Source organism: Tachypleus tridentatus, chromosome 10 (assembly GCF_004210375.1).
Source record: "Tachypleus tridentatus isolate NWPU-2018 chromosome 10, ASM421037v1, whole genome shotgun sequence".
Classification (NCBI taxonomy): domain Eukaryota; kingdom Metazoa; phylum Arthropoda; class Merostomata; order Xiphosura; family Limulidae; genus Tachypleus; species Tachypleus tridentatus.
The window spans coordinates 166,348,073-166,362,376 of NC_134834.1; the positions used below are offsets into that span (position 1 = coordinate 166,348,073).

At 33.1% G+C, this 14,304-nt stretch overlaps 1 protein-coding gene and 1 non-coding gene across 3 annotated transcripts in view; both read left to right on the forward strand.

Annotated features, from left to right (window-relative positions):
- Nucleotides 1–265: 265 nt before the first annotated feature.
- The window catches only part of LOC143230858 (uncharacterized), a 113,910-nt gene continuing 99,871 nt past the window's right edge, over nucleotides 266–14,304 (forward strand). Inside the window, exon 1 of one of the 2 annotated variants that reach the window (XM_076465122.1) lies at nucleotides 266–389. In XM_076465122.1, coding sequence (XP_076321237.1) covers nucleotides 289–389 — 101 coding nt within the window. In that variant the 5' untranslated portion in view covers nucleotides 266–288. The remainder of the gene's footprint in view (nucleotides 390–14,304) is intronic. The other variant, XM_076465123.1, reaches the window with a different exon arrangement.
- On the forward strand, nucleotides 1,094–1,163 carry LOC143231205 (small nucleolar RNA U54). Its single transcript, XR_013016833.1, has one exon. It is a non-coding gene; the product is annotated as a small nucleolar RNA U54 (small nucleolar RNA).

Genomic DNA, 14,304 nt, shown 5'->3' on the forward strand with positions numbered 1-14,304 from the left:
TGTGAATTTTACTTTGTAGAAGAAAACATTAGGTCTTTTGGCGCCATGTCGTTCCTGGAAATATATAAACTGTGTTCGGCGAGCATGTTAAAAACAAACAATGCACTCAGCCTTTGCACGCGAGTTCATGCTAAGGAAGTGCTGAGAACGTTTATCGATTGCCAATAAGCTATTTCGTAGACCTAATATAAAGACGGCTACAGAAAATCCCAAGGTATTTCGATTTAAGGTATGAATCTAGAAATTTTATTTCGTTTATCACCTCACACAATAACTTTATATAACAATATGCAGAAGGATAATGGCAATCTCAGGTTTTCACAGAAGCATATTTGTATACCTAGTCTTGGATCTAGTACGAGAGATCCGAAGTTTCTGTATGTTCTAAGGTAGGAAGGAATGTATCTATTTCTAGTGTTATTAGTATTTTCATAGATGTGAAAATAAATAAAAAATCAGTTATTCAATAGTAAACTTTTATCATAACTTTGACTATATTGGCTTATATTTTATGTTTTTATTTAACATGGCAGTATAGGAATGGGAGGTCTACAATTTGAAGTAATACATTATTTTTGTCATATGGTAATAGCAACCAAACTTGTCTTCGCCTACATTGTTAAAGGAAAATGTGTTTGACTTTTGCTTCATTGTGCTACGTGTTTTTATTAGTGCAAAAATTAATTAGATTAAAGAGTAAACCTGATTCCAAACGTTTTAGAATCCTTAAGTTACACAAAATACAGTGTATATTTAGCGGTACCTCATCTTAAATTGATAAGCTAAAGGGAAGACAGTAAATGAACAACAACTACTATCAGGTCTTGGGATGTTATTGTCTGCCTAAATGGTAGGATTTGGCCATCATTACTTTAACGTACTCACGCTAGAAACATACAGAACGAATTTCTGTAACAACGGGTTCAGAACTATGAACCCTCTTGACTCACAGTCGAAACACGTTAAACATGAAGTCACCTCTGGCCACATTTCCAATGAACGTTTAACTAAAAGGTAAAACAAGATATAGTAAAACGAGAAACATATTGAGTTTACATATAATTTTACATGTTATAAGTTTCATGTAATTTCGTGGCAGTAATGAAAAACAAACTTAAATAAAAGAAATGTGTTTAAAATATATACGCTATTCTGAGCCACACCTATATATATGAAGGCCCGGCATGGCCAGGTTGGTTAAGGCGTGCGACTCGTAATTTGAGAGTCGCAGCTTTGCATCCCCCGTCGCACCAAACATGCTCGCCCTTTCATCTGTGGGGGCGTTACAATGTGCGGTTAATCCCACTATTCGTTGGTAAAAGAGTAGCCCAAGAGTTGGCGGTGGGTGGTGATGACTAGCTGCCTTCCCTCTAGTCTTACACTGCTAAATTAGGGACGGCTAGCGCAGATAGCCCTCGAGTAGCTTTGCGCGAAATTCAAAAACAAAAAACAAATCATGTAATTTCAGGCGCTACCTTTAAGTATATATAGAATAGAGCTGACTGAGAGTTTCTATGTAAAACTAAGTTTGCGCCATACACGACCTTACTTAAAGCTAACTTTTATTTCAACAACAAAAGTTCCAGTAGGAACATTCCAGACGTACGTACTTAATGGTCAGAAATCTAATCTTCAGCGTCGTGTTTAACATGTGTTTCCTATCCGAAATAGTACGGGGATAAAGAGCTTTACGCATTTATTACAGTAAGAAATAACTTGTAGATTGTGAAGCAGATATTTATATTTTGAAAAGAAATACTGTAAAATAAATAGATACAAATAATCTATTGATTATTTATTTTGTTAATTAAATCTCAAACTTTTGTATAATACTAAATGAAGTAAATATTGCGTTCTTACTTATCAATAAATAATTTTATATTAGAAAAAAGAAACAAGTGTAAATTCAAACATGATCTTACAAATTTTTAGTTTCCTTATACACTATTTTTAACAAGTGGTAAAATGTTCAGAACATTTTATATACACTTATCTGCAACAGATTTAAAACGTTAACGTTTAGTGAATACTAAAACTATCAGAAGATCGAAACGACACATGTACACGAAATTAAATATATTAAAAATCTAACCAAAAATAACTTTAAAAAAATCTGTAAAATAATTATATTTGGCTAACGTAATAAACATTTCTAACACCATAAATATAATGCAAAACCAAAGTGTATAAAAGCTCATTTAATTATTTTCTGTTTCGAAAAACTGTATATTACCGCAAAAAGTTATGCATATTTTAACATAACATAATGTTTAGGGACAACAAGGTATCTATCAGTCCATAATGGCTGTCCCATCCACTAAGCCTAACTAAAACTATTAAATAAATAAATTTAAAAAAAGTAAAGCCTATCCTTATTTTTTGTTTATCTATTAAGCTTGCTTTTAAACTCGCTAATATTTACTATCTTTTCAACACTTAAAAGAAACCAATTCCGTAGATCAAAAACTCTATTTGAAAAATAAAATTGTCTTCGGTAACGACTACTTCTACATTGCATAAATCTATATTTGTGTCTCTTTGTTCTATAATTCTCCTGTTAAGTATGAAAAATGTTAATTTTTCAACATTATCAATTCTTTTGCATTCTTAAACATTTCAATCAAATTCCTTCTAACTCTTTTCTTTTAAAGAGAAAACAGTTTCAAGAATCTTCATCTCTCCTCACAGGATAACCTCTCCATCTTAGGAGGGTTACATTTTAGTAACCCTCCTTTGAACTCTTTCCAAATATTTTTTTTTCTAAGATAATAAGCCCAGGACTGAACACAATCCTCCAAATGTGGCCTAATCAGTAACCTATACAATGAAACTATAACATGTGTAGACTTATATTCAATATTTCTGTCGATACAGCCTATAATCCTATTTTCCTCTTTCCAAATTTTAAAAGCAAATAAATATAGGCAATTTGAAGTATTTTTTTCTTTATAAGAACCTGTAATGAAATATTTAATTAAACAATTCGACGGTTAAATTTAGCATTTATATGAAATTTTCTCTTGTCCTATACAAAACAGAAATAAAAAAAAACAATCTAAAACCACTAATAACTGCGTGGACCGCAATTTATAAAACGTTTACTTTGTTGTATATGTCGTTCGTCAGGCTCGGCATTCGACTTGTAATCTGAGGGGCACGGGTTCGAATTCCCGTCACACCAAACATGCTCGCCCTTTCAGCAGTGGGGCGTTGTAATGTGACTATCAATCCCATTATTTGTTGGTAAAAGAGTAGCCCAAGAGTTGGCAGTGGGTAGTGATGACTAGATGCCTTCCCTCTAGTCTTACACTGCTAAATTAGGAACGGTTATAGCAGATAATCCTCGTGTAGTTTTGCGCGAAATTCGAAAACAAACAATGTCGTTCGTCGTTTTTAAGCAATCTTAACTAGAAAAGGGAAAGTATTTATTATCGCAGGTACTAATTTCACCTATTCATCAGCATTATTCGAATGAAATATATACCATTTCACATTGATTTTCTGACTCACTATGAATTATTATAAACGTAGTCAATATTTCAGTGTCTCAGAGCTTAGAGTTTACAACAAGAAAAATATCTGACCATTCATTTTAATTTTTATCCAAAAAATATGCCATATCTCAATAAAGTGAAAGTTATGAAGAAAAGTGTACACGTTTAGCATATTTCTCCAAGTTTTTATTTACGTTTTAATATGTTCTTTTCTTATGCCTTTTTGTTGATAAATTGTCCAAAAGAAAAACCGTTGACAACCAGCTAAACTTCGTATTTTTTTAGAAACATAACAACATATCTAATTAATATGAGACCTATTAGTATTTTTAGTAGTACAGATTTTTGTACAAACACAAATATCGAAATAGGTTGCACAATGCACAAATATTTATAAAGGAAAATAAAATATAAAACATCCCAAAAGAAAAGAATATTTACACCTGCGAGTTTTTATCATAATATTCTTTCATTAATTTGAAATTTATATTTGTTTTTCTACAATAAAGAACATAACATACGGTAAACTATTTTAATTTCACTTTCCAGCTGCTTTAGTCTCATTTACGTTTCTTTCCACGTTTTATTTCAGGCTGTAATTAAATTCTTAAGGGCTTCCACTACGCATATATATATACACTGCTGGCCAAAATCTTAAGGCCAATGAACATAAAGAAAAAATATGTATTTTACGTTGTTAGACTCAACCATTTATTTGAGTAGAGCTTCGAAAGATGAAAATAAGAAAAGGGAAGATAAAAACAAAAAAAAACGTTTTTAGCATTTAATAGGGAAAATGTGAAAACTATGAAATTAGCCTAAATACTAGTTGGTCAAATGTTTAAGACCATACTGAAACGAAGCGTTAATCGGTAAACACGTAATGAAATTTAGTCATTTGTGTTCAAGCATAAGCGTTGTCAACATCTCCCACTGGCCTCTCTTGTGTTACATTGGGTAAAAACATGGCAAAGGCTAAAACACTGACAGAGTTTGAACGTGGTAGAATTGTCGAGCTGCAAAAGTAAGATCTCTCTCAACGTACCATCGATGGTGAGATTGGACGTAATAAAACTACTGTTACAAATTTCTTAAAAGACCCTGAGGGATACGGAACGAGAATTTCAAGTGGTCGGCCCAAGAAAATGTTGCCGGCGTTAAGCAGATGGATTCGACGGGTTGTCCGGCAAGACACCAGACGATCGTCGAACCAGATTAAGCCCTTTCGAACGCAGAATGCAGCTCAAGAAAAATAAGACAGCATCTACGAGAGGAAAGCTTTAAAAACCGTAAACGTCTTCAAAGGCCACGCCTCCTTCCACACCACGAAACAGCTCGGTTAAACTTGAGAAGCACCAAACATGGGACGTAGATAAGTGGAAGAAGGTTTTGTTCTCTGATGAGAAAATATTTAACCTGTATGGTCCAGATGGCTTCCAACGTTACTTGCACGATAAAGATATTCCGCCGGAGACATTTTCTACACGACACAGTGGAGGAGGTTCCATCATAATTTGGGATGCTTTCCCTTCCATGGAACAATGGAGCTTCAGGTTATACAGGGGCGTCAAACAGCAGCTGGCTACATTGGCATGTTGGAGAGAGCATCCTTATTGAGTGAAGGCTCTCGCTTGTGTGGAAATGACTGAATCTTTCAGCAGGACACGTTGCAATCCACAAAGCCTGCAGGACAAAGAACTTTTTCTTGGCGAATAACCAAATTCTTTTGGACCATTCAGCGTGTTCTCCCGAACTGAACCCCATTGAAAATGTTTGGGGGTGACGTCAAGGAAAGTATATAGAAATGGACGTCAATTCCAAACAGTGCATGATCTTCGTGAAGTCATCTTCACCACTTGGAATAACATTCCAGCCAGCCTTCTGCAAATGCTTATATCGACCATGCCAAAGCGAATGTTGCAGCTATTCGGATTGACGGACGTACAACTCACTACTGAGACTTCTTGTTGGGCATTTCCTACCCTGTTTAGGACTTCTTTTTGGTATGGTCTTAAACTTTTGACCAGCTAGTATTTAGGCTAATTTCATAGTGTTCACATTTTGCCTATTAGATGCTTAAAAAAGTTTTTTTTTATTTTCCCTTTTCTTATTTTCATCTACTCAAAGCTCTACTCAAATAAGTGGTTGATTCTAACAACGCAAAATGCATATTTCTTTTTTATGTTCATTGGCATTAAGATCTTGGCCAGCAGTGTATATATAAGCATTTTTTAGGTATTTGGAAGCTTTCGAAGAATGAAAGAATTATAATTTGGATGTGCAGATTATTGACACTAACTTTTAGTTAGGTTGTTAAACATAAAACTGCATAATAAGCTATATATGCTCTGTCTGTCACTGGTATCGAAGCCCAGATTTTAGCGTCGAAAAGTTTATGGTTTGGCTTGTTTTGAATTTCACGCAAAGCTACACGAAGGCTGTCTGCTCTGGCCGTCCCTAATTTTGCAGTGTAAGACTAGTCATCACCACCCACCGCCAACTCTTGGACTACTCTTTTACCAACGAATATTGGAGTTGACCGTCACATTATAACGCCCCCACGGCTGAAAGGGCAAGCATGTTTGGCGCGACAGCGATGCGAACCCGCGACCCTCAGATTTCGACTCTGGCAATGATGGGCCAGCGTCGTAAGACTGCTGAATTACCGCTGAGACAGGAGAAGTTGGGGGCGTAACACTGAATGATTTTAATGAAAGGTTAACTTCCTTAATGTTTTAAAGTTTTAAACCTTTTAGTAACGATGATGACATTCGGTTCTCTAGTGGTACAGCTAATGTTTCTGGACTTACACAGCTATAAACCGGCTTTCGAAACCCCCGCTGAGGAGAGCATACAAAGTCCTCTCTTTATGACTCTGTGCTTAACTATACACAAATGATGATATTTAATGACGTCTTTACTCGCTTCCTAGAAAAAAATATTTTTATTGTAATTTATATTAAACATTTCTCTGGATTATAGAGAAAATAAAAAGATTTTTGCTAGAATATTTTAATGTAAAATAAATAGCCAGTTCTTTCTTTAAGCCTAATGAATAGCTAAAACGAAATAAAAGTTAAATACAGGCTCAACTGCACACAAGATTTATTAAATCACTGTGGAAGAAACATTGAACCATATTTAAACTGAGGCCTTAAAGAAAACGTGATTCAACAGACGAAATAAATAGAAATTATCATCTAATATTATTTTTTGTATTTCTTCGAATTTATGTAAAGTTTATTTTTATAATGTGTTAAAACAGTCGTCTGTTATTACAAGAATGTTAGTGAAACTTGACACTTCATGAAGAGGGCAAAAAGAAATATTGATAACTTGTTATAAAATGAAAGACAGGGTGTAGAGCTACATGACTAGATTTATTTTCCTTTAAACTTCGAAATTTTGCCTTGACTAGCCCAGAATTAATGCAGCCATCTTTGTTTCCATCTTCAAAATGTAGAATACTACTTAAATCTTCAATAGTAGAAACAGAATAAAAAGCAAAAACAATTAACAACCCATTCATCTCATAATCATCACATACAAGCCTTTCTTTATCACACCTTAAGGGTGCCACTGCATCCTGGCATTTTGTTTACACTTTATATATTTAAAGAAATCCAAACTGTTATTTTTATATTTTCAGCCAGTCTTCTGCTTTCATCCTTTTTAACGTCTTAATTTCCTGTTTCACCAACTTTCTTGATCTCAAGAAAGCACATATTTAGCCAAGGAATTTGATGGAGGTTAGAACTTGAATATGTGAGCCACTTGATACAGTTGTTTTTCTCATGAAAAAAGAGAATAGTGAGAGGGAATCTGATTGAAATGTTCAAGATTACTAATGAAATTGATAGTGTTGATGCAACATCTGTTTTGTACTTCATGATGAGAATGGTAGGACTGGCAGACGTAAATGTAAATTTCTGCAGGATAGGAGTTGTTTTCACTTTCTTAATGTAGTAGTTATTTGGAAGAGTTGCCTGATGATGTGGAAGCAGTAATTTAAAGTAATTTTAAGAGAAATTTTGAAAAGTATATGAATGATAAGGGCTAGCTTTAAAATTTTTAAAAAATTTATTTATAAATAGTTTTAGTTTAATTTAGAGGATGAGACAAACAGGATGGATCAATAGGTTTCATGTTGTCCTAAACTACTGTATTATGTTATGTTTGAGATATATTTCATGTTTGTATAAAATGTTTAATTCATTTACGCAAAAGTTGTGCATGATCAAAATTTTCCTTCACCTTAACAGTTGATACTCTTAATAACAAATACAGAAAATTCTTTCACAGAATACACCTTGTTAATATACATTTTTGTGTAATCAAACAGAAATCCAAGAATACAGTATGGTAAAGTTTTTATTGTCCTGTTGTTCACTAGATATTTGGAATAAAAGTATTTTTTGTTAACAAAGCTGCTTAAAATTTAAAATTGTGACACAGAATAGTTGGAAATGTAATTTATTGAGATACTTTGTTATTGTGAAAATTAAAAGCAGAATAATATCTATTTTTGAAGGTAACAACAAATGAGAAAAATAACCAGTGTTATTGATATAACACAAGAACATTTACAATACTAAGTGATAACACTTGAAACACGCATTTATCAGAATCATAATAAACAGAAAAGCAATTAAAAGGATTAGAAATTTAAATAAGGATGCATTTTCAAATATATGAAATATGCTGCTTGTCTTGTTTATTGTATTGTTGAACATATAATTCTCCATTTCGTCTTCACTGTTCCGATCTTCCTTCTCCATTGGCAGTTCCTTTTCCTGAAATTTTCCAGTTCCTGAAATATATATAGATAAACTTAATGATAGCATCACCAAACTTTATGATTTATTTGCATAAATACTTTTATGAAATGCCAATTTCCTGTGTATGTCCTCAAAGACATTTGTGTTTCATTGGGGCCGTTACATATGTGTATTACAACGGGACGCACAATCAGACCAAACTAAAATCATGTGAGAGTTAAAGAATATAATCATTATTGATTTTGATTGTCAGGTTGGCTAAAACTCTGCTGGTTCTTAATAGATTTAATATAGGAAGAATTGGGTTTTTTACCTGTGTTGGTCAATTTCCATATAAAGACCCGCCGTTGGGAATTATACTTCAGCGTACAAAAAGTTGAAGTGTTGTTGTTCTTATCTAAATCATATATTTTTGCTTCTGATGAAGCATTTCTCGGAAATATAATGCCCTGGATGTCTGTTTTAATAACAACAGACACACCAGAATAACTCTGAGAAAGATGTTAGATTTGGTATGAACGTTTGGGAACATGTTAAGTTTTTCTCTCTAGCTTTCGAAATATTTCAAATTGAACTCACCCTTCACCTTAACAGTTGATACTCTTAACAACAAATACAGAAAACTCTTTCATAGAATACACTTGTTAATATACATTTTTGTGTAATCAAACAGAAATCCAAGAATACAGTATGGTAAATTTTTATTGTTCTGTTGTTCACTAGGTATTTGGAATAAAATTATTTTTTGTTAACAAAAAACAGAACTGTATGATATTAGAATATTCATTACCTGTAATGTTCTATCTCTCGAGTCTGTGGTAACGTGCGTCTAACAATGTATAAATTACAATTGTTATTGTTATTTTAGAGTAAAATTTATGCTAACTTATTTAGCGATACTAACATCTGATATATTATTACGAATTATAATTTGAAATAATGGGAAATTTTAATTTAGGATTTAATTAAATGTTAATATGTATGAAATTTATTATACTTATTACTCTAATTTGAGGATGATGGATTCGAATCTTTGTCTCAAAAAACTTGTTCTCCCTTTCAGACGTCGGGTCGTTCTAAAGTGACAGTTTATCTCACTATTCGTTGATAAAAGAGTAGCCCAAGAGTTGACGGTGGGTGGTGATGACGATCTGCCTTCCTTTTGTCTTACACTGCTAAATTACAGACGGCTAGAGCGGATAGCCCTCTTGTAGCTTTGCACAAAATTAAAAACAAAGAACCAACCTATCCATTTAATGAAACGAGCTGGATGGAAGTCATGTAAATTCATGATTAATAAAAGGTTATCTTAGGACATGAAAGTTATTTATATTTATAAATTACATATATATTCTTTTAAAACCGAAAACGCCCATAGGAAAGGCAAAACACAAAATATGAAACTGTAAATGTACATGTATTTCTTCATGGAAATACAAATCTTCATGTCGAATTTGGTGAAGATCCATCAACAGAGGCGAAGTTGTGGTAAACAAAATAAACACAAAAACACTCGTATATTTACACCCTGCGAAGTTTGTTTTTGTATTTCGCATAAAGCTACTCGAGGGCTATCTGTGCTAGCCGTCCCTAATTTAGTAGTGTAAGACTAGAGGGAAAGCAGCTAGTCATCACCACTCACCGCCAACTCTTGGGCTACTCTTTTACCAATGAATAAGGGGATTGATCGTCACATTATAACGCCCACACGGCTGAAAGGGCGATCATGTTTGGTGCGACCGGGATTCGAGCCCCAGACCCTCTGATTACGAGTAGAACGCTTTAACACACTTGGCCCATGTCCGCTGAAGACCCGATAAAGTAACGAAATACGCAGATAATTCAGATTAAATTTAAGAGTTCTCGTTACGATCATAACGTCATTGAAGGTTACTGAACTAAGTTTGGGGCTTCCTACTTCTAAGTGATTTAAAAGTCGACTCTGAAAACGAAAGACAACCTTTAACTCTCCGAAAGCAGCAACAATGATGAATAACTTGAAAAGATCTGTTGATGTGTCTGTACATAAACATGTTCGATAAACAATAATATTTCACTGTACTAACAAGTAACTTAAGAATATGTAATGATTTCTCTGTGATGATTCTTGTTTAGACAACTGTGATAAAACATACAAAGTTTACAATAGGGAAATTCGTAATGCATCAGAACAGGATATTTTCATTAACTGAAACTAAAATGTCGGACACTTGAATTAATTATACTTTTGTAATAAATAATTTTGGCATTAAGTTTATTGAAACACTATAGCTTTACAGAAAACAGAATTAAAGAGAGTTTCATTGACAGAAACTAAAATTTCGGACAGTTAAATTAATTATACTTTTGTAATAGAGACATTTAACTTAAGTTTATTGAAGACATTTAACTTAAGTTTATTGAAGACATTTAACTTAAGTTTATTGAAACACTATAGATATACATACATTTAATTTAAGTTCATTGAAACACTATAGATGTACAGACATTTAATTTAAGTTTATTGAAACACTATAGATGTACAGACATTTAATTTAAGTTTATTGAAATACTCTACACAGATAGGTAAATAGTTTATAATAAAAGTGGCTTCCTCGCTATCAAATTCAAAGATAAATAGCATAAAGCTATACAACGGACTCTGTGTTTGTGCTTACCAAGGATATCAAAGTCAGATTTAAGCGTTCAGTTTTACCGCTGAGCCAATGAAGGGCAAAACGGTTGAAAAGCAAAGAAATTGACAAATACACAAACAGATTGATGATGGTACTTCCAATTTAATCTGTTATTTGAGAGGGTTTACCAATTTAATCTATTATTTGAGAGGGTTTACCAATTTAATCTGTTATTTGAGAGAGTTTATTCCAAAGACTTCGCCTTATCTATTTTTTATGATTTTTTTAAAGTAAGAATCTTTTTCCTGTTGATTTTATTTTTCATTTTGCCATAACCTCAGCGAAACAGCTTTGATTAATGAAAGGGAGGACTGCAGGAGTCCTCTTCATGTGTATCTTAATTCTGTCTTTCCAGGAAATAACTCTTTGTCGAAATAGAAAATCGACAAAAACAAATTATATAAAAAAGAGGAATGAAAACCATTTCTTGTCAAATAGATGAAGAACATAAGTATTAAAAAAACAACTAATTTTGACCTTAGTCGAATATTTTGTATAAGACTACCAAAAATTCCCTTCGGATTATTTTTTTCGTGTTTTTTTTTAGGTGTTCACATTTAATTAAAAAAAAACGTACCGTTTTGAAGCCAGTTTATAAAAAGGGGCTATGTGTTTTCCTCTATTTTGTGAGATAAGACACGAAATATTTTATGGGGCAATTATGTGTTTTCCTCTATTTTGTGAGATAAGACACGAAATATTTTATGAGCAAGCAAAACACAATTATAATTGTTTATCTGAACGAGTATTATTTTCATGTTTCCTTCTAATAACAAGTGGCATTAAATGTTTTGTTCACAAGCGTTATTATCACAGAAAAGAATGGTGGGTTAAAAAATGTGGTTTGTAACTATGAAGAGCAATTAGGATGCCTAACGTTCGAAATAGTTTGAACTATTAGCAAGACCCGCACTCTTCAGTTTATGTATTGCAAGAAAATGTTAAATGAGTTAGTGTTATTCATGTATATCTACGTGTTTATTCCGCCTACTTGGAACCGTATCGTTTGTCCTCTTAATTTGAAGCCACCTACAGGAAAATCTATTCTCGTTCTCAAGAGATTACAATTAATTTTCGTTCGCGAATGCCTCTTTCAAACAGTTATAACGTTTAAATCTTAACACTACTTTTATCCTGTTTGCTGAATCAGTAGTTTACCACATATTTGTCTGTGAACTCTTAACAATTCAGTGTTATTTTACGTTCGTAATAACTTACCTGGGGTTTTAGCAGAGTAAAATAAAACTCACTCATCGGATTCTACTGTATTATGATCATAGTTTGTTTTAGCTCAAAGCTACGTAAAGGTGCGTTTTGTCTTCCACGGTGAATCGAATCCGGATTTTATCATTTTAAGTCGATAAACTTATCGCTGACCCACTGAAAGACATTATTATGTTGAAATAATATTTCGTCGTATTTGCCTATGGCTACAGTTTGTTAATCTTTATCTGAACTCTTGTTACATTCTCTTCTGTTCCACATCCATTTTTTCGTTTTTCTTTCTTGTTATTCCGCCTTTTTTTCCGTTCTGCTTCTATCTGTTTCCGTAAAGACTTTCATACTTCGTTCACTATTTTCTCTATCTGTTTATTGTCCTCGTTAGTAACCTATTAAAGGTTTTTTTTTCTTCTCGGGGGTGAATATTTTTTATTGAGAAATTTCGTTTCTACTGAATTTGTATCACGTTTTCTAAACTCCTGATCTTTTATACTATAAATTTGTTTCAATTTCTCGCTCATTTAAATAGGTTGCAAAAGACCTCGATGCGCGACTTCGGCCGTTTATGTCTTTGAACATCTGCTACATCTTTACATTCGTCCATTTTTTTTTCTTAAAATAATACGATAATTGTCTTTCTTTCTTCACCGTAATGGTCTGAGCGTTCGGTCATTAAACAAAACTCGAGGTAATTATAGGTGTGTGAAAAACTGTTTCCGATTTATATTTTGTCATCCATAAGAAACTGCCCAAGATCACGACTCGTTTTGCTTATCATAAGTTGAACTGGACGAAGAGAGACAAAAATTATACGGAAGCACTATGTATACATGCAGTATAAGACTTTAAAAAAATTATAGTTTAAACTCCGAAAGCTGACGGAGCATTAGCAATCAATAGGTTTAACATTTGTGATGTAAAACTACCTAAAATGCATTTCTTTTTTTTTCTTGCATTATTTTTCATTTCTCCACTTATAGACTTCAAAGCAATAGTTTGTGAAAACAGTATTTGAGATCTTTCTTTTGGATCCTAGAAGTCTGTGCCGAAGAGGTCTTTTGTACAATGCTTTGACACGTTGTATTGTCTTATTTGCGAAAAAGTTTATTAACGCTTGCATTGATAATTTAAAATAATAACACTTCGTAATTGTTCGCTTGTTTAAAGTTCCAATAAGTGAATTACATTTACATATAATAATAAAAAGTTCATATTTCTATTACGTTTGTATTCATAAGTATGAAACAAATAGTAACGTTCTGCACTCGACTGGTAATCTGAGGGTCGCGGGTTTGAATACCCGTCACATCCAACATGATCGCCATTTCAGCCGTGGGGCGCTATAATTGACAGTCAATCCCACTATTTGTTGGTAAAAGAGTAGCCCACGAGTTGGCGGTGGGTGGTAGTGATTAGTTACCTTCCCTCTAGTCTTACACTGCAAAAGTAGAGACTTCTAACGCAGATAGCCCTCGTGTAGCTTTGCGCGAAATTCAAACGGTAATTTATTAATTTCTTTAAAATTTTTTTACTTTTCAAATTTCACATTAGATGTGAGATTAGAGCAGCTTTTTATGCAAACAAATAAGTAAATAATTCAATAAGTACTGCATTTGTAATCTCGAACAATTATAATTGGGTCAGAAAGATTATTCCTGTGCTAGAAGCCTTCCATTGTAACTTACGTCATTCTTTTACTTACGAAACAATATAACGTTTCAACAAAACATTACATAAACATGTTATAGGTTCCTATAACGGGCCCCGTTAATGATTCGTTCATTTGATGACGTGAGCTAATTTGAAAATCCTTTAAGAGATTATGAGTATGACTGATTTTTGTGAGTTTGATTTTTGACCTAATATTCTATTAAAACCTAAAAATACCATATGAAATCATTTTAAGTTAAATGGAATTCTATTGAAATTTTATATCTAACATTTTTATTAAAAATGAAAATGAAATATGTATTCAGAACAAAAGTGAAGAATTAGTAGCTAGAAAGTGGTGATGAAAGTTTGTTTTGTTTGTTTCAAATTTCGCGCAAAGCTACTCGAGGGCTATCTGCGCTAGCCGTCCCTAATTTTGCAGTGTAAGTCTAGAGGGAAGGCAGCTAGTCGTCACTCCCCACCACC